At 44.6% G+C, this 27,534-nt stretch overlaps 1 protein-coding gene across 2 annotated transcripts in view; it reads left to right on the top strand.

Annotated features, from left to right (window-relative positions):
• The window catches only part of SLCO4A1 (solute carrier organic anion transporter family member 4A1), a 102,848-nt gene extending 75,490 nt beyond the window's left edge, over nucleotides 1-27,358 (top strand). Inside the window, exons 5-12 of one of the 2 annotated variants that reach the window (XM_084854359.1) lie at nucleotides 3,074-3,185; nucleotides 10,026-10,180; nucleotides 11,752-11,947; nucleotides 14,797-14,962; nucleotides 15,876-16,048; nucleotides 16,850-16,914; nucleotides 19,708-19,890; nucleotides 22,327-27,358. In XM_084854359.1, coding sequence (XP_084710485.1) covers nucleotides 3,074-3,185; nucleotides 10,026-10,180; nucleotides 11,752-11,947; nucleotides 14,797-14,962; nucleotides 15,876-16,048; nucleotides 16,850-16,914; nucleotides 19,708-19,890; nucleotides 22,327-22,406 — 1,130 coding nt within the window. In that variant the 3' untranslated portion in view covers nucleotides 22,407-27,358. The remainder of the gene's footprint in view (nucleotides 1-3,073; nucleotides 3,186-10,025; nucleotides 10,181-11,751; nucleotides 11,948-14,796; nucleotides 14,963-15,875; nucleotides 16,049-16,849; nucleotides 16,915-19,707; nucleotides 19,891-22,326) is intronic. The other variant, XM_084854358.1, reaches the window with a different exon arrangement.
• The last annotated feature ends 176 nt before the right edge of the window (nucleotides 27,359-27,534 follow it).

Raw genomic sequence — 27,534 nt, forward strand, 5'->3', positions numbered from 1 at the left:
CTAGCTGTATCCAATGGTTGTGCAAACAGAAGGTGGGGGCCTCCTGAACAATGTGGACTGTGTTGTACAGGGTTGCAGTGGTGTGTGTGAGTGTGTGTTGTGTGTAAGGAGTGGGGGGGAGTTGCTCACAGCTGACAGAGGCATCTTCTGCCAGCAGGAGTTCCACTGGTGCAAGATCCCTCTGCCCAAATGAGGCAATCCCCCCTCCCACGGCAACTCTGTATGTTAGAGCCCCCACAGTCCAAGAGAGCCCACAGCCATCTGCAGAGGGTTTTTAGGGGTACTGGGAACTGCAGAGGGGGAGGATGAGCAGATAAATATGGGTTGCGCAAGCTGCATTCTGTTCACACAACCATTAGAAGCAACCCCAAGATTCCTGTGACACCGTAAAGATTTATTATGGCTTGAACATTTGGGGACTGGGAGTGGTGATGGTGGTGTGTGTGTGTCTTTACAAACGGAGGCCAAAAGACCAACCAGAGCAAGTGATCACTATCTAGAGCACAAATGAAAATGAGATCTGTTCAAAAGAGTAAACAGCATGTTCAGAGTAGGTGGGATCACCTAGATTTGGTTTCCATGGAAGAGCAAACCATGCCCCCAACTCAGTGGAATAATCAGACTTAAAAGCACTTAACTTTTGGCTAGACCTTTCCCTTTTTAAACCAGTGTGATGGAGAATAGAGATATTATACCACAGCTGCCTCCTGCCCAAGGAGGGCTTTGAAAGTGCAGATCAAGTTGGCTAAGAGCCAACTCTTTCCATGCTTTCACCTTCGTCAGCTGGCCTGCTGTGTGTGTTCAAAGGTGGCCCACTTTCTACTTGCATTTGGATCCTGGTTTTTTTTTCTTTTTTCCCTGTGGGTCAATGTCCTATGATTGAAACAAGGTTCCCCACCCCTCGTCTAATCCAAGGCTATTCCGAAGCCTTGGAAACATTATTGGACTGGCCAACTGCCATGAAGAAGGATTATTCCAATACTTAATAAAGAAGTGAGATTAATTTGGAAATCGGAGGTGCCAACTCATGAAAGCATTATTCCCACACTAACTTTTCTGAAAGGGAAGACAACCATTCAGAAAGAGCTTACTCAGCTTATTATATATGGACTGCTTATATTAATGCATATATTTGAAACAGAAGGATTGATTCCCCCCCCATGTTTTTTTAATTAACAGTGTGGTGAATAGTTATTGTGAATGGATATGTTGTTTTTGTTATGGGGTTGTTGTTGTTTTTGGTGTTGCTGTTTGTTGTTTTTCCCTCTTTTTTGTTTTGCTTTGTTCTAATTGCAAATGAAATATTTTAAAAGTTTCGAAAAAAGAACCAGAGGGTGGCAATCGCATGCCATAGGCTGGATGAACAATGCATGAGAGGAAGATTTATTAGGAATCCGACACTGGAGAATGTGGATGAAAACATGAGGATAAATGCAAAGGGTTCCAATCAAATGATAAACCCAAACTGGGCATGCTTATTACATTCTCACTATCTGAATTTCTGCCTGGATTTGGGGGTTCCAAATTACCTGATGGACTCGTGTTTGTGGAGACTCACCATTATATTAGGAATGGACTATTTGTCTGTTTTTGATTTCTGGACTTTGTTCAGATTTCTGCACATGCTGAAATTTTCAGTTTTGGTGTCATTATGGCATGAGTGATTCCTTTTTTGTGTGGTGTTCATCAATTGGTGTTGATTGGAGTGGGGAGAGAAGCAGCAGCAGCAAACTAAAAACTATGGCAAACTGATCAGTTCCAGAGTTGGAACAGCCCTGTTCAGAAACACCTTCCATACGTTCATTGAGGGGCAAACTACACATTATGCTAATTGTGTAGTGTGTAGCTGAGCTTTTTTTTTTCTCTTTAGAGCTGGGGTGGGCAACTCTGGGCGGGCAGGAGTCATTTTTACCCCCTAGATCTCTCTCCCCATGGGGATCCCTCCCCCGGGAGAAAAACTGGCAGGTTACTGCCAGATTTCAGTGGCAAACTGTTACGAAGTGTTAAAAGGGTCGAATTTAAATATAGAGCACACTCAAGCTAAATTTGACCTTTTAGTATTCTCCGTAGCGCTAAAAATCATGATATTCTTTCCTGTGGTGGCAGGGGGCATACTCTAAAGTTTAGAGCAACTGTGTGTTGCCCCACTTCAGAATCGGACTAGCATGCACTGGGGGGGGGAGGATTAAACCATCCCCCACCTGTTTGCTTCCCTAAATTCCACCCCCTCTCATGGGGATTAAAAAGAATGTAAAAAGCATCCATTGGAGTCAATGGAGGCTTTTTCCTTTTTTTTCATTTTAATCCTCATACAGGGTGGCAGAATTTCAGGAAGCAAATGGTGGGGGGAGTTTAATCCTCATCAAAACCAAAAAAGGAACAGCTGCACCAACTGAATTCCCAATGCGTTTCGACACAGGACTTTATCAGGGGAAAAGATGCTTAGAGACTCTTGTGGAGGCTTCCCTCTCCCTTACTTCTTCCAAAGAAGACTGAAAGGTATTCTACCTTTCAAGGTATACGTCATATGCCTTGGACTTTTCGCACATCGAACAGGAAGCCTACATAGTACGGCTTAGGCATGTACGTTTCCCATTCAGAACTTCTGCCAGATGCACAAGAGCCAAGGATTGGAAGCATCAGTGGGCAGCATTAGAGGCTAGTGACTCCAATGTCAGTGTGGTGGTGAATCCGCTCTGGGTTTCAGTCAGGACCAGTCAGAACTGGACAGCCATCCGTCAGGGATGCTCTGACTTGGATTCCTGCACTGAGCAGGGGGTTGGATGGTCTTATAGGCCCCTTCCAATCATATTCTGTGATTCTATGATTCTATGAACTCTAAAGGAGCTATACAAAAAGTATAAAGGAGCTAAAGGAGCTATACAAAGTGCAAAGCATTGGCACTGCCTCCACTGGTGGGCAGGGCCCCATTCTCCCCAGACCCCGCATGTGTTCAGTGAAAGGGTGGAAGGGATTTCCGAATGCCTCTTGACACAAGCATGAACCATTTGGTCAAGCCTCTGGCTGGTGGCAAGGCACAAACTGACTTTCGTCATGAAATGTATGATTTCAGGATCTCAACGCTACATCGTCATGAGGGTTTCAGAAGCCCATCAGCTCAAAGATGGCAGCCAGAAAACAGCCTCCGACCCTGATTTTGGAAAGACAATGAAAGACCTGCCACGGTAAGATTTCTTGTACCTCTGTCACTCACGGAAACCTGGAGGTGATACGGGAGGGATTATTCTAACACTGAAGTTTTTTAACCATCTCCATCCATAACGTAGTAATAGCCTCATTCCATCCATGTGGATCTCCAGCCTAATCAAAAGTGATGCTGGCTGGTCTTATTGAGAAAATGGATCAATGAATGCATCCTTCTTTAGATGTTTTGAGCCCAATTCAAGTGCTCCTTTATGTTTCACTCAAAGCATTGTAAGATGGCTGAGAAATTCATCTTCAGTTGTAGAACTTCCCACTTCGTAGTTCATAAAGATAAGAGGATATATCACAGCATGTGTGAGGAAGTATTATGGATTGGCTGTATTATGGTTCTGTTATCTGTCATGTCTCTTTAGAAATATACAGGCAGAGGAGGTGGGAAACAAGCAAGCACACAGGCAGTCAGAGCTGAAGTTTAATCAGTCCAGCAATGTTGGATCCTTAAAGCTTGCTCTATAATCCCAGAAATCACTTAGGATCCATTAGCAGCTGGCTCCAAACCAAATTCTCCAAATGCATGGCCAAATTCAATACCACCTTCTCTCTCTCTCTCTCTCTCTCTCTCTCTCTCTCTCTCTCTCCAGTTATCACAGTCCAAACCTCCCACCTACATGACATATTTAACTGGCTATCAGGTCTCAGCAAGGATTTATTTATTTATTTCTATCCTGCCTTTCTGCCAAAAATAATGCCAGTCAAGGCAGCCAACAATACATTCCAGGTTAACAAAGTCTTAGTTAAAACATAGCATAAAAACAAATACATTAATTAAAAACCACAACAATAAAAGAAGTGAATGGCACCAACCAATTAAAAGCCACCCCCTCCCCAGCAACAGACCAGCTTATTTATTTATTTTATGTATTATTACATTTATATCCCACCTTTTTCCTCTTGCAAGGAACCCAAAGTGGCATACATAATCCTCCCCCTCCTTGCCATTTCATCCTCACAGCAACCCTGTGAAGTAGGCTAGGCTGAGAGTCAGTGACTGGCCCAAAGTCATGCAGTGAGCTTCATGGCAGAGTGGGGACTAGAACCCAATCTCCCAAGTCCCAGTCCGACACTATTATCACTCCACCACACTGGCTCTTACATGCCAAAGGGCCTGCCTGAATAAAAATGTCTTTGCCTGCCAGCAGAAGGACAACACAGAGGGGGCTGGCCTAGCTTCCCTCAGCAGGGATAGATGGCCAACAGTCCAAGTGTATGCCAGAAGCAGGGATGGAGTAAGAAACTGGCATAGGTCAAGAAGATCCAAGGCTGCAATGGGAAAGGGACCAAGAACCAGCACACCTAGAGAGCATCCTTACATCAGTTCCAAGTTACTCAGGCTGAGGAGAACCTTCTGAAGCTATGGTTCTATAGGCCCCGGTGGATAGGGATTGGCCCTCAGGGTCAGCTGACGGAGTGCTCAAGCAGGCTGGTGCTGCAGCCTAGATGGTGCCCTTGAAGCACAGAGCTCAGTCAGCCAGATTTGCAATGGAAATAGAGTGCTAGAAGAGGAGAAGGTAAGGTATTGGAGCCTGGCTGATAGGAGCCCCAATAACACACCACCATCCCCTCAATTGCCCATTAATCATATTTCATTGTTAGTGGCCAAGTGGTGCCAAACGTTGAGAGGGTTTTATACCAGCACGGCCCCTAATGCCTGAAACACAATGGCATCACTGAAAACCGTGCCTTAGAGACTAGGCAAGTTTAAACAGATGTTTACAGAGAGCTATTTTGAAGCCTACAGGAAGTTCTTTGAGATCACAGTCACAGTCCAATGCAGAGTCAAGTGTGTGTTATGCACACTGATTCCAGTGGGCTTAAGCACATGTATGCCTGTGTTGGATTGTGGCCCTCATGTCTTGGTTGGCTGGGAGATATGTATGACTTATGCAGAATGGTGCATTGAAGACATTTCAGCCTAGTTACTGAGTGAAATTCTTGACTGTGTGCCACTTTCCAAGATTATGACTCAGTTCTGCCATAAGGAAATTAAATTCCAAAATAGCATTTGAATGCTGGTCAGGGTCTGAACAACCTAACAAGGACGCGAAGAAAGCCGAGCATTAAGCTCAGTGTTTGTTTTACTTTTCACTTCAGGTTTACTTCAAGCGTTAATTCAGCTTCCATCACAACAGGGATTTGCAAACTTTCTAGCTCCAAGGAACTTTTTTCCCCCTCAATGACTTGCCTGCTGTGTGTTGCCAAAGATTTTGTTTATTATTTACTTATTTAAAGCATTTTTGCTCTGCTCTTTAGCCAAACAGAGTCCCTGAGTGGCTTACGAATATCCGCAGTGCCCTCAGGCTTATGATCTAAAATACATGACACACCAGGAAAAAACACGATGGGGAGGGAGAAAGAAAAAAGGAAGCTCAGAGAAGCACCAGTTCTTAAAGATATGGTTCTTATAACAACCGCCTGGGATGGAAATGATTTAGGTAACCTGATGGAATGGCAACCACAAGATGACAGGGGAGGGAAGGACCAAAGGCAGCTGATTTCTCAGCAATGGCAATGGAATAGCCTTGTTCCTGTTCTCTCCTGCTCAGTAGTCTGATGGACTTTTGACAGATGTTCTAGAATTATACATTCAAATCATGCAGGCCCCTGACTGGTTCTTTGGGCCTTGCTGACATCCCTCATAAAGAAGAAGAACGCACTAAAGAAGAAGAACGCTAGAAGAATGCACGCACCACTCCCACGCATGTGCAGGTTGCAAGGGAACATTGAGAGGGGTAGGCAAGTTCTCCCTTAAGTAAACCTGTCCACCATTACAGATCATCCCACTGAGGAATCCCACAGAACCCAATTTGAACATCACGGCTTTGCGCTAGTGGTAACTTGCCATGTTTTACCTATTAAGGGTTAAAGTCCACTCTCTGATAACCTTCACTATTCAGATTGAAATGACTATTGTATAATGTATCTTATAGTGCTAGTTTCTTTTGTTGAATGGAGGGAGAACTGAAACAATAATAAGCACAATTGCACAAAGCTTCACAAGTAACATTTTAGAACAAGATTAGTTTTCGGTGGATTTAACTGGGTAGAGATGAATGATTCTCACCAGCTAGTGCTTTCCTGCATCACACACATCTCTGAGAAACAACTGTTATTGTTAGAGAACATTGTAAGAAGTCCAGGACGAGGTCAGTGACAGTCCCAATCAGTTTTTTCTCAGCTGATGACCAAAAATTTGACACTGTCTTTCTTTTCATGGCATGGAGCGTCTAATGCAGCTGATGAAACTGCACATAAGAAATCCAGTGCTGATCATTTATACACAAACAAGGGGCAGCTGCAACCAAAAGTTGCAGTGTGGGATGCTTCTGTTGAGGGTTCCAACCACTCCATTCCATTTTCCATCACCTCTCCAACAGTCAGTCTGCATTTGACAGCCACGGGGGAATGTCCAGTCCTCATTATTGGCCTGAGTTGTTATGTTTGTTTTTTGTTGGGGAATTGGGCAGTAATTCCCTTTAGTGTTTTTCCCATACACACACACACACACACACACACACACACCATGGGAAAAATAGTAAAGGGAATCATATATATAAATGGCACTTCTGCAAATTCCAGGGTTCCCCCAAGCCTGCTAACAGCTCCCTCTTGTGCATGGGCAGTGCCATTTTGGCTCCCTAAGCAATGGCACTCACAGCCTGAACATTGGAAATAGAGGAAACAATAACAAATGACAAAATGTAGCCAAAACCAAACATTTCCAAGTTAGCCATTTCCATGCATCATTTCTACTGAAATCTTAAAGTGCTTGATTGGGAAGGGGGGGTTGTACCCTTCCAAAATTTTATGGAATGCGCCCAATATAATGCCCAATGCTATTAAGATTTGTTATGAAATGATGGCATTTTCCTTTTAAAAAAATCTATATTTGTCCAAGAGGATCCAATCCATCCTGTATATCACTTCTTTGGCCATTCTACTACATTGGGAATAGGGAAGGTTTTTCAGCCCAAGGGCTGCATTTCCTCAAGGATAACTTTCTGGGGGCTGTGAACGAAAATTGGGAAGAGCTAAAGCTGCACACACATACCATTCACACACACACACATCCATACGCACATATACATCCACGCATGCACCATTCACAGACAGATTTACAGTGTAGTCCCAGGGTGGGTCAAAGCAGAGTAGAGGAAGGAGAAGTGGAAAACACAAGGCCGTTGAGCTAGGAGTATCCACCATTATCACTAGCTGTTCTTGCTCCTCATCCTCTTTCTTGTCATTGCTCTCACTTGTTTGCTTAGCAGGCACTGAGCCTGGTAGCAAACAGGCCATGGTATCTAGTCTTCCTTCATCTCACCACCACCATTGTCTGGGCCAGACTGAGAGGCAAGTTAACAAGCAGGTTGCAGTAATGAAGAGAAAGAACAAGTCCATGCACTCTTGTCAGTGAACCCCTGCTGGGATGTGAGCCTTTCGCAGGTGCCCAATCATTCCTATTCTTGGCATCAGTCCTGAACTCTACCTGGAGCTGTTGACTAGCTTGCCAGTTGTGTCTTCCTGCTTCCTTTCATAAGGGCTTCTGGGAAGGTGGAGCTAGGGAACCTCAAGTGACCTCAGGGAAACCTACACTTCAGGGCATGGCAGGTCTGAGAAAAAGTTGACATATGTAGCTCGGTGCAATGTCTTGGTATGTATTACTGTGCTGGCTCAAAAGGCAGTTGGCCTCATTCTGTGGATCAGTTTGCTGATGCAACAAGCCTTCATTGATCTGGGCCTGCGTTGCTGATTTCATTGCTGATGGGGTGGAGGTGGGCAAAGGTTTCTGTGTAATTGTATAAGCAAAAGTTTAAACTCAGCCCAGAAGAAATCCCATTGAATCTGTGTAAATCTGACTGGTCTTGATATCTGAGAGAGGGACAGATAATTGGGATCATCTTGGCTCCCCAAGGCCCTTTCTGTACCCAGAAGAAAGAGCCACAACTGGAGCCATTTTCTGAAGGAAAATACACAAATGATTGCCACATGTCAGATATGCTGAAATATTTTTTGGCACCCACCCGGTTCAGGGTTTATCCGTGCAGTATGTTGATGAGGTACTGTTTACTCATTTGTGCCAATATTTCCACAGGTATTGATGTCAAGCTAACTGGTCAGTAATTCTGTGGGTTTTCTTCTTCTTCCTTTCTTTCTTTAATAACAGGAATGATATTCACCATGCTCCAGTTTTCTGGTATAACACTAGTATTTTGTGAACTCTCATATAAAAGTGCCAGGGATTCTGAGATATCCCAATATAAAACTGATAGAACACAGTCGTGACACAGAGCGGAGGCTGGAAAAGAATAGGGATGGATAACCCGTGTGGTGTAGCATAGCCTTCCTCCATGGGGTAACCTCCAGATGTTTTGGATTATAACTAGGGATGTAGGAGACATTCATTTCATTTCATTTTTGATCAGGACTTTACCCCAGTTCACACCTTCCAGACCAAACACAGACTCAGACACAATTTGCTGTCGAAGTCCATACATTTCTCAGTTTGCAATGTGATTTGCAGACCCCCTAAAACATGTGTTCGACAGCATATGTACATTTGAAAAATGTACATGAAAAAATGTATACTTCTGAAAAATGTGCAGAAATGTGCTTCAAATCCATGGGAGAAAAATGCCTACGTTTCAAAAATGCACACAGCTGATGTGCGCATCTGGAAAAATACACATGAAATTATGCATAGATTTTCATGAGAAAAGAAAAGAAAAAAAGTTCGTAATCTGATAGGGACTCAAGTCGGAACAAGCTTCAAGATGGGATTTGGAGAACTTCAGCAAGCTCAAGTTTTGCTGATTTGCACATAACTCCCGGCCAGTATGGTCAGTGGTCAGGGATGATGGGAATTGTAGTCCAGAACATCTGGAGGGTACTGCATCAGGGAAGGCTGACCTAGAGCAGGGGTGCAGAACCTCTTTCAGCCTGAAGGCCACAATCCATTTTGCAGTCACTCTCGGGGGCTGCATTCCAGTGCTGGGCAAGGGAGAAGGCAAAAAGGAGGGTCTGAAATGCCAGAAATACCAGCATATTGCAGCTTAAAGCTGTTACTGCCAATAATTAAAAAAAAAATCAAACAAGCCAGGAAACCATCAAATGGTCAGGGATTGGTGGAAAGGGGTGTCACCAGAGGAAGGGATCATGGCCATCTGAGGAACCCCAAAGGGCCAAATTGGGACCCAGATGGGCTGGATTTACCCCCTAGGCATGAGGTTCTGCACCCCTGACCTGGAGTGTTGGACTATGATTGAGGAGTTTCAGGTTCAGATTGCTGTTCAGTCATGAAAACTCCATGGAGTCACCTTGGGCCAATTACTGTCTTCCAGCCAGTGGATGCTTGTGGCTCTGATTTCAGTGGGGCTGTGAATCCATTCTAGTTTCAGTACCTTGGGTAGCTCCTTTAGAGCTCTGGCTGGTTCTGACTGAAACCCAGAAGGGATTCAGCCCCACCGAAATCGGAGCCACCAGCCTCCACTGCTTCCAGCCTCACCTACTTCACAAGGCTGTAGTGAGGATAAAGGTGGGGGGGGGCATGAGCACCACCCTAAGCTCCTCAGAGGAAAGACAGGATTAAACATTGTAATAAATGGGGGGGGGGCTATTATTACAAGAAATTGGGGAACATCAGGTGACCATGAAAGAGAGAGACTAGAATGATCAGGACATGCATCGATGAAAAGACTACAATAAAAGAAATATAGGAGTAGAATGAACTTCACATTACTGAAAGATGGGATTGTTTCAGTTCACTCGTCAACATTCTTGTCTCCTTCTGTTTTTGGATCCTTCAGGTCAGTACTGCTGCTATTGAAGAACCCAACCTTTATCTTCCTTTGCTTAGCTGGAGCAACAGAGGCTACACTCATTGCTGGGATGTCCACCTTTGGTCCCAAGTTTCTTGAATCCCAGTTTAGCTTAAGTGCCTCAGAAGCAGCGACCTTGTTTGGTAAGAAAACCTTCACTGAGTGATGTTTTGAGTGGCTTACAGCTTCTTGAACTTTGGGATGTGATTATTGACTGCAGTTCTTTATCACTATTTTTTTCCCATTCAAAATAACTACTAATCATTCAAAGGAAGGTGCTGGGCAATGAATGAATGAAGGATCCCCTTGTGACAGGGGTGTTGAACCTCTTCCAGCCTGAAGGCAAGATTCCATTTCAGAGAGATTCTTGGGGACTGCATTCCAATGGTGGGCAGTGCCAAAGTCAACAGGGGTGGAGCCAAGAAAAATACCTGCATATTTTAGCTGAAAGCTCTTAAAGCCTGTAAAGGCTTAGGACAGTCATTTCAACTTTGCAGAATTGGGGGGGGGACACCACCAAATCATCAGTGGTCAGGGGAAAGGGGGTGTGGTCAGGCCATCTGGGGGAACCCTAAAGGGGTGGATGGAGACCCCATGCAGGCCAGATTTGGCACCTCGGCATAAGGTTCTGCACCCCTGCGTTGTGTCATTCAATCTCAGTTTCTTATACTGAGATGTTTAGGGACAAGTAGGGATGTCAGAGAAATCCGCAATGGATTCAAATGAGTTCAGGTTTCTATGAATCCAGCCCCCATATTCTGCAGCAGCCATATTTTCTGAGTTGTGTAGATTCTGTGTACTTGACTACTTGTGGACCATTAAAAAAAAAAAAAAACTTTCCAGAATTGTACACAAATGTAGTTGTACAAAAATATGAAAAATTTAATAATACCAACTGAAAATGTGCATTCCCTCCGCCCATAGGCTAAAACATGAAAATGCGGATATGGGGGGGGGGGATTTGCACATTTGCCCAAATGCACATTTCTGGAAGTACATATTTTTGTGCAAGTGTGCACTTTACAACACAAACGCAAGTTTGGGAAATTAAGAAAAATCCAATTCCATTAATGAGCGGATGACAGAATGAAAGACACCTGACAATCCACGAAACAGAGATGGAATGGATTTAACAAAATCTGTCCATCTCAGAGATAAGGATTCAGATCTGTCAGATGACCAGGAGAACACACCCCATTCCCATCCTGTGAGGCAGGCTGACAAAGGAATGGGATGCGTTCTCCTGGCCACTTTTGAAAACAACTTGCTCTTTGTAAAGAATTATTAACAAAGAATTGAGAATAACTTAACATGCACACTCATAACATTGCATAAACGTGAACAGTAAGCAAAAATGTGGGATATAAATGGAGGAGGAGGAAGAGGAGGAGGAAGACGAAGACAAAGAAGAAGGTGATGATATTGGCCGGCCCCACTTAGCTTTAGAAACATAACGACACTGCAAGACTTCTGGGCAATTTGGCTTTCTTGAACAGTTTATTCATTCCCCACTGCTCCCCAGTATTTTGGCAATCCGTTGTGGTGTGGGTACAAGGGAAAAGGGAAACCTGTTCTACCTCAAAGTGATTCTAAACAAGAAGCATAATCTGAGCTGCCAATATCCTCCTCCATGTTCTTAGGTTGGTGATTACAAACAGAAAAGTATCCACCTTAATCACATCTGTGAATTTGTCTGTTTCTTCTTCTCTGGAAGGCTATCTTGTGGTTCCGGCAGGAGGAGGAGGCACATTCCTTGGCGGGTTCATTGTGAACAAATTTAAGCTGCGTTGCTCAGGAATCATCAAGTTCTGCTTGTTTTGCACCATGTCAAGTCTGCTAGCGATTTTCATCTTTTTTATTGATTGCCCCAATATGCCCATGGCTGGAGTAACGCAGATGTATGACAGAAGGTAAGCAACCTCATAGCTATCTCTTTTTGCTCAAGCTAGTCCACCAGAGGATGGAGCAAAGGAGAAACTGGGTATTAACTCTAGCCATTGTTAAGACACGCAGGGCAAAAGCTACCCAAAACATGATCCTGAGTAATGTAGAGCGGGGTGTTGAACCTCTTTCAGCTCAAGGGCCAAATTCCATTTTGGAGAAGTTCTTGAGGGCTGCATTCCAGTGGTGGGAATGGCCAATATATAAAACAATACCAGCATATTTTAGCTTAAAGCTCTTGCTGCCATAACTAAGCCTTTAGGAGAAGGAAAAAACTGCACAAAAGCCAGGAAACCACTGAACAATCAGTAGTTGGGGGGAAAGGGATGGGAAGCCTGGAGGGCCAGATCGGGACCCCATATCTGAGGTGCTGCATCCCCTGATGTAGCGTCTCACATTTCTGCTACAGTTTTCTTGTTGCTAATAATCCATATCGTATTTAATATCCCATTTAATATTCCTTAATATTTAGCACATTAAACTGAAATACTTACTAAGAAGTCCTATCAAACACAGTGGAATGTATGTCTGAGTAAACATGTTTAGAATTGGGCTGGAATTTTGGAGGGCTGGCGTAACGCAGGAACCTGCTCCTCCTTCTTTGCAACTGATCATTCTTTTTCACTCCTTCAAAAGATCAGCAAAAAAGGAAATGGTAATGGTGGTGCCACTGGTGACACCCACCTAAGGGCTGGCCCCAGGCTTGGAGTCATGGTCAGGATTGGATCCCCTCCTATGCCAGCGGGGGCCCTGGTGGATTTACCCAGTGGTGGTGGTCCTCCAATTGGTGCTTGACAGCCACCACTTTAAACTTATTTACAATGCCCCAGAGCAATGCTACATCTGGGGCATTGTGGGAATTTAAAATGGTGGCCGCCTAATGCTGAGCAGTGGGGAAAATGGTATAAGTTGTCCCAGGGCAGGTGTCAGTGGTGGGTGCTCGCTCTCCAAGGATGTCACATGCTAACAACAGTCCTGGGTTGACCCAGGTATACAGTCAGGCCCAGAAATATTGGAACAAGGATAACTGTTTTGGCAGTTGGCCTCTGTACACCACCACATTGAAGTTGAAAGGAAACACACTCAGATGGGAGCCAAGTCAGGACTGTCAGCTGTAATTCAAGGGGTCTGACAAAGGTGGGGCACCGCACTACCCATTCAGGAAGGACAGCCAGTGGCATATACACACACCCATCATTGGTGGTTCATAGGTAATGAAACGAATGGCTGACAAGCAGCTGCATGGCCACGTGTGGCCTGTTTCCTGGGTACCCCATGACCAATCAAGCAGATCAAAGGCCTGGAGGTGGTTCTGAGTGTTACATTTGCATTTGGTAGCTGTTCACTGGAACTCCCAACATGAGGTCCAAAGAGGTGTCCATGCGAGGGAAGGAGGCCGTCATTAGGCTGAGGAAACAAAATAAACCCATCAGAGAGATAGCAAAAACAGTGAGAGTGGCCAGTACAACAGTTTTGAACATCCTGAAAAAGAAGGAATTAACTGGCAAGCTCAGCAACAGCAAAAGGCCTGGCAGACCACGGAAGACAACTAAAATGGATGACTGCAGAATTCTGCTCATGGTGAAGAGGAACCATTTCACAACATCTAGCCAGGTCAAGAACGCTCTTGAGGAGGTAGGCATGTCATTATCAACATCTACAGTCAAGAGACGGCTTTATGAATGTAAATACAGAGGCTTCACAACAAGGTTCAAACCACCGGTAATGCTCAAGAACCGACAGGCCAGATTAGCCTTTGCCAGCAAACACCTCAAAAAGCTGCCCAGTTCTGGAATAAGATTCTTTGGGCTGATGAAACCAAGATTAACTTGTACCAGAATGATGGGAAGAGTATGGAGAAGGAAAGGAACAGCTCATGATCCAAAGCATACCACATCATCTGTCAAACATGGTGGAGGCAGTGGTATGGCGTGGGCATGTATGGCTGCCAAGGGAACCGGGTCACTGGTGTTTATTGATGACCTGACTGCTGGTAAAAGCAGCAGGATGAATTCTGAAATGTATATGGCTATACTTTCTGCTCAGATTCAGCCGAATGCTGCCAAACTGATAGGACGCCACTTCATATTGCAGATGGATAATGACCCCAAACATACAGCAAAAGCTACCCAAGAGTTTCTCAAGGCAAAGAAGTGGGATGTTCTTCAATGGCCAAGTCAGTCACCTGATCTCAACCCAATAGAGCATGCTTTTGACTTACTGAAGACAAGACTGAAGGCAGAAAGACCCACAAACAAGCAGCAGCTGAAGGCAGCTGCAGTAAAGGCCTGGCAAAGCATCTCGAGGGAGGAAACTCCGCATTTGGGCATGTCCATGGGTTCCAGACTTCAGGCAGTCATTGACTGCAAAGGATTTTCATCCAGGTATTAAAGGCGATCCTTAAGTTTGAAATGATGTTGGTTTGTTCCATTACTTATGAGACACCAATGATAGGTGTGTGTGTATGCCACTGGCTGTCCTTCCTGAATGGTTAGTGCCCCACTATTGTCAAACCCCTTGAATTACAGCTGAAAGTCCTGACTTTGCTCCCATCTGGGTGTGTTTCCTTTCAACTTCAATGTGGTGGTGTACAGAGGCCAACTGCCAAAACAGTTATCCTTGTTCCAATATTTCTGGCCCTGACTGTATACAGTACATAGCTTCTAGTTCTGTGAGTCTGTTTTATGCCTTGCAGCATTGCATGAAATTCTCCTCAACATTCTGTGGACACAAAGTTGAGCCTTCCATAGAGTTTTTAAGAGCCCAAATCTCATAGTACTAGGAAGACTATTACTTTGCCGATTTATGTTTTGTTCAGCGTCTTGCTACAAGGCCACCTCAACCTGTCTGCCCCCTGCAATGCAGAATGTGATTGTCAGCGAGAGTCATACAGTCCGGTGTGTGGAAACGATGGCATCATGTATTACTCTCCCTGCCATGCTGGATGCAAGAACGTATCAACCAGTCATGATAGTGGGAAAAAGGTGTGTTCTGGGGAGAACCTCCATCTTCACCAGTGTTCTGTTGTGCTGGCGCAAAAGCCCTTTTGATGTTTAGCCAGGCTTGAAAATGAGCTAAAATGATCTGTGGGATGGGGGAAGTCTTAAAGCAAATTGTCCTTTGAATATGTATTTTCTTATTAGTTTTGTTAACATTTCCAATAATAGATGCTGTTGGATTCAGGGACTTTTAAGTCTTGGCACACGTGTGGGATGAAATTCTCATAGGAACATAGGAAATGGCTCTGTACTGAGTCAGACCATCAGACTATCTAGCTCTTTTGTCTGCTCCAGGGGCAGTGAACCTTTTTTTTTTTCTGTCGAGGGCCACATTGCCTTCGGGGTAATCTGTCAGGGGCCATGCCAGTGGTGGATGGGACCAAAGCCAATGGTGGGTTTGGCTAGATCCAAAAGTAGGTGTGTTCACCTCTTCTCTTTCTGCCACCCACTTCTCTCCCTCTTTCCCTTCTTCCCCACCCAGTGGGCTACTGGAGGAAGGACAGATTTTTTTTGCCTGCTGTCTGAATTGACCACTTGGGGCTTTTGAAATTAGTCTGAGAACTGCATGTGACCCGAGGGCTGGAGGTTGTCCACCCCAAATCTATACTTACTTAAGGAGGTTCTCCAAGGTTTCAGACAGGAGTCTTTCCAACCCCCAAGTGGAAATGCCTCATTCTGCTGTATGTATTTCCTGGGGAAGTTGAGGAATCTCCCTTTCTTGCTTAGCTTCATCTCCTAGAGTTCTTTGCTAGATACATTTTTCTGATGCACTTTCTCCCTGCCATCTATATTGGTGGTTTGTTGTGCAGGGCTCTGGGGTGTGTGTAGATAGTGTTGTGTTTTGGCAGTGTGTGGACCTCTTCTGAATTGGAACTGCTTTTGTTGTTTGCTTGACAAGGTTTACCATGAGTGCAGCTGCATTCTGGAACCTGCTTCTCCCACATCTGGCTCGGCAACAGCAGGAAAGTGTACATCATCATGTGAAAAAAGGACCCTCCTCCTGCTTTTCATGTTCATTGTCATTCTCTTCACATTCCTAAGCAGTATTCCTGCTCTGACAGCTACTTTACGGTAAGCCACAGATACAAGACTTCATTCCTCAAAGAAGACCAGTTTGCTTACCATCTGAACCACAATGCCCCAACGGCTTTGCTGAGATCAAGTTCACATGCTCATTACTTAACATTCCACTTTAATATTAGCTCCAGGTGTGTCAAGCCAGAGAGATCTAGCATGGTCATGTTTGAGTTCTAATCTACACATAGATGTTTATACCGTTATCATAACTATTGTTGCCCATTGGTGTCATGTGTACCAATAGTTATGATAACGGTATGATAATAGCATAACTGCTATGTGTAGATTCAGCCTTAATTTGAAAGATGCAACTTTCAGAATTTTGAACATGTCTTGGACAAATGATTTGTGTTTCTTTTGTTGTGGTGGACTGGCATGGCTACCATGACTTTGATCAATCATGGACTTTTCTCTTTTCCCAGGCCTGTGGCAGCATGTGCTGAGTTTTAGTTGATCCTGGATCTGTTTTATGGTTTGGGTGATTGCTCAAAGTTGTTTTTAGATATATGTTGTCTTTGTGTATACTGTTTGTTTGTGTGAGTTTTATATTTTGCATGTTGTGTTTTTAATGTTTTAACCTTTGCAAACCGCCCAGAGAGCTTTGACTATGCAGCACTATAGAAATGGAAATAATAATAACTTTTTAAAAAATTCAATTGTATTTGTATATTTAACATGAACCAGATAATTGTGTCCTAAATTGCTGAGGCCCACAATCTGATGTTATCATAGCATGCAGAATTACGGATTGCTCTGCTGTCCACCATTTCTAAATGTTTATTTTATGCATCCTAGGTGTGTCTCAGACAGGCAGCGGTCATTTGCTCTAGGAATCCAGTGGATTTTAGTGAGGACACTAGGTATGGTATACAGCCAGGAGCTGATAATCTACTCTTTATATACAGCATTTATTGGCATAATTCTTCCTCAGCATAAATCCACATAGTTTGTGGATAGGTTGTAGAAGTCTGTAGCCATGGAAAGACCACCAGAAAGTGCCTCAGGATGCAATCCTATGCATGTTTAGACAGAAAAAAGTCCTACAACTCCTAACATGCCCCAGCCAGCATAGAGTTGTAGGACTTCGTTTCTGTCTAAACATGCATAGGATTGCACCATTAGGACCTTAGGGACCAACTAGCATATTGTGGCTTGACCTTTCATATGTAACAGCATACTTGATCAGATAAACTCAGTCACTTGCAGAGATTCCTTCTAAACTGGGACATCAGGACATAGACCAGATTCTAGGCTCTTCGTTCCAGAGGGAGGCAGCAACAGATAGATCAAAGGCTTAATGAACTGGTTTCATTAAATCATCACATGGCCAAATCTAATTCCACATGAGGGCAGAAAGCATTGCCCTTACTCTGGAGCCACCAGCCTCCACTGATTGTGAATCAGTGGCTAAACAGGGGCTATACGGATAGCTCCTTTAGAGTTCTGACTGGTTCTGACTGAAACCCAGAGTGGATTCACCACCCCACTGACATCGGAGCCACCAGCCTCCACCGCTCTGAATGACTCTGAACTAGTGTTGTGACACCATGTAGTGAAATTTGATCAGCTACATAACCTTGTGGTATCATTACATTCATTATGTGATCCCTGACTGGCTGGGGTCAGCCAGGGAACCAGAAAACCTGGCTGAAGGGGAAGGGGATGTTGCCAGAGCAGCAGCAGAGAGGGTGAAACACCAGCTGCAAGCAATAGTAAAGTACAGTCACGGGGTGGGGGGGAGGGTGTCAGGAAAATGGTGTCCCTACACAAAATGCTTTGTGCATTAATGCATTCAGTGTATCATTATTTCACACATCTTTCTCCTCCAGTTAGGAACTATCAGGTGGAGATGGAGTAAGTTTATAATGTGGGTTATAGACAATTGTCTTGAACGCCCAGGGCTGGCCCAAGACATTTTGCTCTTTGACTCAAAGGATAAAATGGTGTGTGTGTCCCCCACATCCCCCATTCTATGTACACAAGCCAGCACTTGAATTTTACTTCAACATTGGCAAGAGGATAACATCCTTGACTGTACCTGAGGGCAGCAGGATAGCTTAGGGGGTGCAGAGCAGGCCACATGGCACACCCAGCAGTTACTACCATCCCACCCCAACCCCCAGCATTAGTCACCTCAATCTGCCTAATGGTAGGCCTGGTCCGTGGATGCCTGAAAACAGGCTCTGTTTCACTAGTTTGCTCTTCATCTTCCAACGATACCGGCATACCAAGTCAAAAAGCCATTATGGGAGTCTTTGTTCCAGACTCAGACCACACTGCCAGAGGTTGGCTCCACCCCTGCATTCATCCCTAGCATCCTGCCCTGCTGCTGTCATGGATACCAGACTTGTGTGTAGAAATGTAGGAGAAATCCATTGGTGTGGGGAGATGGAGTTCAATGGGTTTTCCTAGGCTCGGCCCCCCAGACTTCATTTTGGTTCCTGCTGTCATGCCCGACTTGATCTACAGTGAGTTGGGCCAGTTCACAGATTTTTCAGGAATTTTGTACATTGTTTTTGGAAGGTTCTGCAATTTTCAAAATTTCTAAGCAATTTGTGCAAATTATGGCTGAATTTGCACAATTCATGCAAATTCAGCCTTAATTTGAGCAAATTGTCCAGAAATTTGCGCAAATTGCAGAACCTTCCAAAAAATGTACTAAAATGTCCCCAGAGTTCAGGGAATGGCCTGCATCTCGATTTGCAGATGCAAAGTGAGTCGTACACACCACAAAACTCCGTCGATCCAAAAAGGAACTGGATTTCCCAGTGAAGGACATCCCTACTTGTGTGTATGTCTGTATGGGCAGGCACAGCAGTAGACAAGGCAGGGCAAGGATTCCATATGCTCAGTTACGAAGCTAAAACACAGTTGAATTATGTTTAGCAGCTGAATGATGCTTAGGAGTTACTATAGCTCCAAGCTGTAGTAACTCCCTCTCAAGCATTATGTGACTTCCACCAGGCACTGCTGCACATTCTCCTTTGGGTCCAATCCTTTCAACCCATGTGGGTTCTGCACAACTCATCTTGTAGTGAATGATGGGTGTACAACAGCAATGTTTGATGCATTGTGACCATGCACAGCTGAACATATCAGTAGTTGTCCTAGTGTACCATCCACTATTGTGAAAAGGCTAAGCCATGGAGATTTCCATAAATTGGATTACTCGAATCTAGAGTTCAGGATGCTTTACTTTCACTGTATTTTTGGTGAGCATGATAGCATTCTGATGTGTTAGACATCTTAAAATGCTGAACAGAGTTCCCTGTGTTGGGTTAAAGATGAACAGACTAGAAACTTTTGTTCATCCAAGCAATACAAAGTGTTCTATTATTCAAGGGAGTGTGCTTGTGTGTATATAAAACATTAATCTCGGAACTGTATTTATGAAGATAGCATAAAACGATCTAAGCCGGTATTGTCTAAGTGTTCGCTAGTAATAATTTCCATGTAATTACTGGAGCTCACTTAACCTCCAATGACAGGGCTTTCCAAACAAATCGACCTCCAACAAATACAGTGGGAAGGGTCCCACTGAGTTCCATGGAACCAGGATTTTCAGATTTTCTAGATGTGTTTTGGGAGGGACATAATTAGTGTGAGATAGATCTTTTTGGCAGCAAATCTCTCTCATTTCTGTATTGGTTTAGGTGGCATTCCAGGACCAATTGCTTTTGGGTCAATGATTGACAAGTCGTGTCTCCTCTGGCAGAACCAGTGTGGTGAACAAGGGTCTTGCTATGTCTACCAGAACTTTGCCATGAGTCGATCCACCCTGATCGCTGGACTTACATACAAAGTAACCCCTTTTTATATCTGTCTCCCCTTCTCAGGTAACTTTAGCTGAGGGCCTTTCCAGCAATCTGTTCCAATTGGCAGAGGCCATGTGGACTGGTTACTTAGTCTAGTTGAACACTAAGCCCCCTGGCCAAAAATTAGGGCCCGTTTCTCACTGGGGTGGTGAATCCATACCTGGACTGTACTAATTCACACTGCTCTTGGGCTCACATGACTGATTGTTCCTCCATATATATAAAAAAGTATACAGGTAGAAAACTACATAGGCCCTAGTCTAGCCTCACTGACATGCTAGTTTTCTGTGTGCAAGAATTTTTTGAGTATGACAGAGCATTCAGTAATGTAAATCCCAGCTGCAATCTGAGGTGGTAAAGCCCAAACATGGTTTATAACCAAAGTGACTACCAAGCCCAAGTAATGCACCATGGTTTCTATGATAAATGGGACACCAACAAGGTTCGTTGGAAGGAGATTCTGCTTCAAGACTTGACCAGCCAACAAGCTAGAAGCCTAGGTGCACCTTCACATGCTGATTTGTTCATTTAGAGATTTATATCCCAGCTTTCTAGTGCAAATGGGCTAATCAAAGCTGCTTACAACAGCTAAAACTAATGTCTTAAAAGAGACAGGTCAAAACAGCTTCCCCAACCTGGTTCCCCCGCCCCCTAGATCGTTTGGACTCCAACTCCCATCAACCTCAGCCAGCATGGCCAATGGTTAGGGATAATTGGAGTTGTAGTCCCAAACATCTGAAGGGCACCTGGTTGGCAAAGGCTGGCAAAGGTTAAAATCAAATTTGCCATATAAAACCTTTGTCTACTTCACAAGGGAAAAGCCTGCCAGAATAAGAAAATCTTAATGACTAATGAAAAAAGGCAAGGGAGGGGGTGCTTTACTTCATGGGGTAAGGTGTTCCATAACCCAGCTGTGGTCACTGAGAAGGCGCTCTCTTTCTTCTTCTACTCAGCCATATTTCTGCAATAGGAGGGACATGGAGAAGGGCCCCTCCATCATATCTGGTCCTATAGCTGAAATATTAAAAGCCACACCACACCCTGGAGCTTAAGGAGACACAAATGCCCTTGGTGGATTAAACCACAGCCATTACAATAGTGGCCAGTTAGATACTTCTAGAAAGTATCTGGCAAGTGGAGCCAGAAAGTGATGGCTGCCTCCTGTTTTTGTCCCCAGCATGTGGTACCCAGAGGTTCGCTTCCTCTGAACTAACAGTGATGACTATGGGGACTGGCACAATTGTCCTAGCACAAGGATAGGGGTGGGTGTAGGATGCTAGAGTTGTAAGGCTCAGTGGAATCGGACTAGAGCTTGGAAAGAATTCTGCAGTGGCAGAATTTTCAGGAGGCTTTGGCAGAACAGAGAAGTCAGGCAAAAAGACAGTGAGACTGGAGAATATGCAGGAATTCTGGAGACAACAAATACTTGGAAGGTATTGAGACAGCCAAACAGTCAAGGCCAGAATGAGCCAGACCTGACTTGGAAGAGTTTATACTGAAGCTAGGGATGGTGGAGAATTCCGCCATGGATTTCAGATGTTCCAGTGGCGGTGGCTCCAGCGGCAGCTCTGGCAGCTCTGGCAGCAGCGGCAGCTGGTCTCTCAGCCGGCTGCTGAGGACTCAAATGGCGGCCACCATGCTATTTGCGTAGCTGCCTTTGCCATGATAGGCTACGTAAATACTTACGTAGCCTACCATGGCAAGCAAAAAAAAAAGTGTACGCAAATGGAGGCAGCTACAGTGGCCACCATTTGCATTCCATTTTTTTCGTTGTTTTAGCCTACGTAAATATTTACGTAAGCTATTACGGCGAAAAAAAGGGGAACACAAATAGCGTTGTGGGCGCTATTTGCGTTCCTTTTTTTCCCCCACTATAATAGCTTACGTAAATATTTATGTAGGCTAAAATGGTGGTGGGGGAAAGGAATGCAAATGGCGGCCACTACGCTATTTGCGTTTCCCTTTTTTTCACCATAATAGCTTACATAAATGTTTACATAGGCTAAAACGGCGAAAAAAAGGGAACGCAAATGGCGGCCGCCGTAGCCGCCGCCATTTGCGTACGTGGGGGTTTTTTTCCCAGAAGGCTGCCCAGCGGCCGGATGTCTGGCTGCGGACAGCCCTGGCCAGCGGCTCCGTGGAGCCACCGCGAAGCGGAACTGGCCAGGGAGGATTCTGTGGGGAGGGACGGAATGCCTCCCCCCCACCGGGGAAGCCCCACAACGGAACAAGGTAAGGGATTCGTACATCCCTAAGAAGCTTGACCAGGAGGAACCAGAGGGTGGTTGTATAGTGAAAGCTGGGGGAGTAATCTAATTCTTTACAGCCTTGGGTGCCAACCAAAGGGGGCAACAGATCACACAGGTCAGGTGATCTTTATTTTTGGTCCTGCCCAGGACAAGTGGAAACTGTGCATAGCTGTAAGGTTCACAAACCCAACATCTTGGTGTCTTGCAGGTGATGGGATCATTCTTCTTCCTGCTTGCCTGCATGCTCTACAAACCACCTCCACCAGAATCCCTCCCAGGAAGCTCTGATGCCTCTGAAAATGGCAACTGTGACCTACAGGAGAAAAAATGTCCACATCAATCTCAAGACAATATATAGCACTTTGGATGTGACAAGTGACTTTCACACAGCCTCCAAGATACTGTGTCAAAACAATATGTATTAGTCTCTTCCTGTTAATTATCGATATTATTTTGTTCCCTTTTCCCTTTCCAGGGAGAATGATTTAACGAAGTTCTGATATAATTTAGTATTTTATGAGCAGCAAAAGCACACTGAAAAACCTGTGCAATGGCCTTTCCACCTCAAAATAAGGGTGTCACCTGATCTTTGGAGCCTTTTTCCAAAGAGATGGATGGAAATGCAAGGATCTCGGAGAGACAGATGCCTGTCAGGAGCACCCTAGCTGCCTCTTACAGTCCCCTCCAATAGCCACCTCAAGACACAGACGAAAAGAATTCTTTCCAAGGCTTTATTCCTTTTACAACTTAATGACTCTTTCAGATGCTAATCATCAGCGACTAAGCAAGGAACTGCACTGGGGTAGTTAGTGGAGCAGCCTAAGCTCCAGGTAAGGCAGTTGGTCCCCATTTGAAGGAGGAGGGTGGGAAGACTCTGAACTTATGGGCTATGGAGAGGTCCTCCCTCTTACCCTTGGGTCCTCGGGACGTGACCGTTGTTGTAGTGCCAAGCGAGCAGAGCACCTCCTCTTGGCGCCCTCCATCTGGCGCCGCTCCCTGCGTCTGCGCCGAGCATCCAGCAAGGCCCCCTCCCCCGCTGCCAGGGTCACTATCTTTCTCAGGAATGCAGGCAGGAGGAATCTCTCCCTGCCGCTGTGCCTGTGAGAGATGACGAGCGAGCTCCTATCCCATGGGTTGTTGCTCTTCCTCAGAATCAGAACTGCTCTGTGGCTCTATGGGCTCAGTTTCCACCCTGACATCGCCACATCTTGAATTGTGTCCATATGTAGGTACTGCCATTTTCAAGTGGGGTGCCACCTTCTTGGAATGGTTTTTTTTTTTAAATCACGACAGCAGCATCAAAGGGGCACGGGGAAGTGTTTTTCCTGCTTTGCCTAAGTGAGGGACAATCACTTATTGAGGTGTCATGATCTTGCATTTAGACACCGTTTCAACCTGACCTCAGAATACCACAAAGGTTTGTGGCATCTACTTTACCAACATCACAGTTTATTCATTTAAAGAAGGGCTAAACATAGCTTCAGACCATTCCTGTATAAAGCACTTAAAAAGGCAACCAGCCAGTGGCCATGTATTCAAGCTTGCACAAGCAGTTCTCTAGAGTAAATAAGATTAGGCTGGTCCATTGTTGCTCCTTGCCAGGACATTCTGAGGTCTTTCTTGGGTCCTGTTTCCTTTTCTTCCTGTTCATCACTTGATGGCTGCAGCATTGTGATGACTCGTATTTGTGAATCAACCATCACAGCTCAAACACCACTCCACACTCCATCTCAAATGATGGAAACCATTATTCTTGTATTCAGCTGTGAATCAGTGAGTGATAACTCATCAAGTGATGAACATGCATGTGTGAATCAGCCCTTTTTGACCTTTGACAAGCCTCTTGCCAGCACAACTCCTGTCCTCTGTTTCTTCTTCCAGCTCTTCATTTGTTATATCGATTTTGTTCTTTGTGCTCCTTCAGATAGTGGCTTCTCAAACTGTAATGCTCATCCAGAAGCACAAGAAGCACCCCAGCCAAGGCATATCTCCCAAACTGCTCAGTATGCAAGGGAATGTCTTAGACAGGTTGTCCACTGCGACATTGTCTGGGTGGTTAGAGTTGGTATCCTGTTTCCATTGGGAGTAGCGCTGTGCCAAAAGTTTCTCCCACAGTTTTTCCAACTATTCCCATTCAATTTGATAGAAAAGAAATTGCTTTCGAAAAGAAATTCAACAGTGATGAAATTTTGGAGAAATTCTCATGGGTTGGGTTTGGGTTTCTTGGGCTTACTTTACTTAGGAGGTGGCCGAGGAGTGAGCACAAGTGTCCTGTTTTTCATTGCTCAATCATCTCTCTGGCCGCCTGTAGCCTCCTCAGCTTCCCACACTTCAATTAAAGCCCAGTGTAAGGCACCATGAGGTAATTCCTCCCACAGGGCTTTTTCAAATCCAGATGTGCAGGCAGCCTGGGAGGCTAGCCTTGATTAGGTAAGTTCTAAAACACCACAAAAATACATGATAAAACATCCTGCATGAGGCAGAACAATGGAAACCTCTTTCATGGGGGGGGGGAACTTTTACAAAAGTGGAGGACAGATTTTAGCAGAGCACATACTCCACCTCATCCCTGGAGCTAGACACAACACTGCCCCCACCTGCATTGCAGTGGATGCAACCCGGGGATCAGCCTCCCAAACAGCTGATGCTGTTGCAGCACAAAACCCTGCAAAACCCTTACCAAAAAGAAAGAAGCTGTTCTACAAGCCCTGCCAATGGGAAGTCCTACCCGGGAGAAACTGTTGAGAATTTCTCCTCCCCCTGGAGAAATTCAATGAAATTATCTCCCAAATTTCTCTCTCCTCAAGGAAGGTAGAGAATTTCAAGAGGCCATTTGCACACAGCTCCAATTGGGAGCATCCTTATTTCTTCTGCAATGGAAGTACTAATAATGTTCATCTGCTGTTGTGATTAACACAGAGCCCACCCCCTGGTATGTGAGTGGTAGGCTCTAGAATCTGCCCATGTTGGAGGACTCTCTTCAGGCTTGGACTCTACAGCTGTTGGTGCTGCCAAGAAATGCTAGGACAAATCCCTTCCTCTCACATTTCTGCAGTCATATTTATGCCTTTTCATTCCTCTGGGATTTTGGGCTCCCACCACTACCAAAGTAGTACCCCGATTTTGAAACAGGCTGTGTTCCTAAACAGGCCCAGAACCATCATGTGGCATCTTGGGCGCCTTGCCTGAACCTTGGCAGGGCCTGCTTTTTGATGCCTGCTCTGAACCCGTCTGTAAATGTTTTTCCCCCAATGCTCCAATCAATATCAGGCGGCTGGGTCTGAGAGTCACCATTTCAATTACCAATGATCTAGCATTACTCTGGGGAATAGTGGGAAATTAAAAGAGCAGCTCCAAGACCCTTCTGCTCAGTAGTGATCAGAGGGTTTCCGCAGCCAGCTGCTAAGTAAGTCCACCAGGAACCCCAGTGATATAGGAGGACATTTTGCTGAGGGCCCTCTCAAACCTGGAGCTGCCCTTGTTTTGTGAAATGACACAAACACCCATGAAATCTCTCAAGAAAAAGCAGAATACAATGAAGAATATTGTTTTGTGATGAGTTCTAAAGTAAGCTGGGGAGGGGGCACACACACACCCCACTGGCTTTTCCACCACACAAAATTTTGTAAGGGAACACATGGGAATTGTACTTTGCAATGCTGAAACTCAGTGAAGTTAAAAACAAGGGATATGGGGCCCAACCTGTTTCAATGAAGAGTCAGAATTTGGTGAGAAAAGGTGATCTTATTGATTTCTACCCAAGCCCTGCCGCCTCAAAAAACAACAACCCCTACCCAAAATATATGTGTGTGTGTGTGGGGGGGGGATCTCTTTGTTGGTTATTCCTTATCTTGTTTAACTGGGGTTGAAGGCTTGCTGTAGTTTACTTCACACTATCAGCAAAATGATGTGGTGAAACATTTCTTGGACTTGAATGGAAAAGGTCTCAAGCTCAACCCCTGAAAACATCCCCTCAAAAGAATTAGGTAGCAGAAAACCTGAGACCCTGGAGAACCACTGTCAACCAGAATAGACAATACCGGGCTGTTTTATCACATGATTCTACTGATTTTGTCAATTGGACCATAGATTAAAATGCACCAGTTTAAGACTCCTGATTAGACATGTACATAAAAGCAAAACTCAAGTTCATCAAAGTTCTCCGAAATCCACCTTGAAGCTTGTTCCGTCTCAACTTGAATCAGATTGTGGTCCTCCTTTTTTTCTTTTTGCATGAAAATTCATGTTTTCTCCAATGTATGCACCACTTGTGTGCACATCTTTGGAATCCCTGCATTCTCCTATCAATTAAAGTATGTGTGCATCTTTCAAAAGTACACATTTTTGTCATGCACATTTTTCAAATGTACGCATGCTGACAAATGGAATTTTGGGGTCCACAGATAACACTTGCAAGCTTGGAAATGTACAGACTTCAACCGCAGACTGTGTCGGAGTCCATGTTCAGTCTGTAAGGTGCAAACTGGGCAAATCCTGATCAAAAATGAACTGAAAAGGATTTCTCACAGCCCTACTCCTGATGACCTATGAAGCAACAATGAGCTTATGTGCTGGCTGAAGCAGTTATGCTCTTGCAACAGTAGAGCCTATATACCACTCTGTCCAGACAATTTTAGATCTGGGAAGTCTCCCATGTCCTGGTTAACAATCTGAATTGCAAAGCAGATGTCCAGCACTTCTGTCTACAGTATGCAAAGTGATGAATGAAACCACCTCCCATGTCCTCTTTCTGCTTTCAGCGCATACAGCATTCTTTGTCTTTCCTCCACCAGTGTTAAGCTCTTTGTTTATATTGTACATACAAATGTGATCACTTCATAATACTTTGCAATGGGAGAAGTGTGACAGAAGGGGAAGGGAGATATGGCAAGTCCATCAGAGTGCAGCCATACTGATGCTTGAATGCTAATTGTTGGTATTTTCCCCAACTTGCCTAAAAAGTGATTTAGATTTGCTACTTCTGGTTTCCAATCCCCTTTCCCAGGACTCTGAAAACAATCTGCTTTTGTCCTACTGTTTTAAAATGGACACCTTTTTTAATGTACTGTCACAAAGGTCTGACTTCTTGGCTGTGAATGATCATGCTGTCACCGATGATGTTTTGTCGTGGGAAACGTGTAAAAAAAAAATATGGATCTATGCAATGTTTTGCTTGCTCTGCTCTGTAAAGAAACTGTTTTTAGATACATGCAAAAAATCAGAATGATCATGGACTTTTTTCCCCCACTGGGAGTTAATTTTAAACAAAAATTTTAATGCCTGTCACAATGATACAAGGGAGAGTTAACTAGGAACTCCAAAGCCTCCCTGCAGAACTGTTGGAGCTCCCATTCTTTCCCCACCTCCCTAAGGTTCCATCTCTTAGTGGGCCCATGGACACCAGAAATGGAGTCCT

Source organism: Heloderma suspectum, chromosome 4, assembly GCF_057233095.1.
Source record: "Heloderma suspectum isolate Gila_16-S chromosome 4, 16-S_ref, whole genome shotgun sequence".
Lineage (NCBI taxonomy): Eukaryota > Metazoa > Chordata > Lepidosauria > Squamata > Helodermatidae > Heloderma > Heloderma suspectum.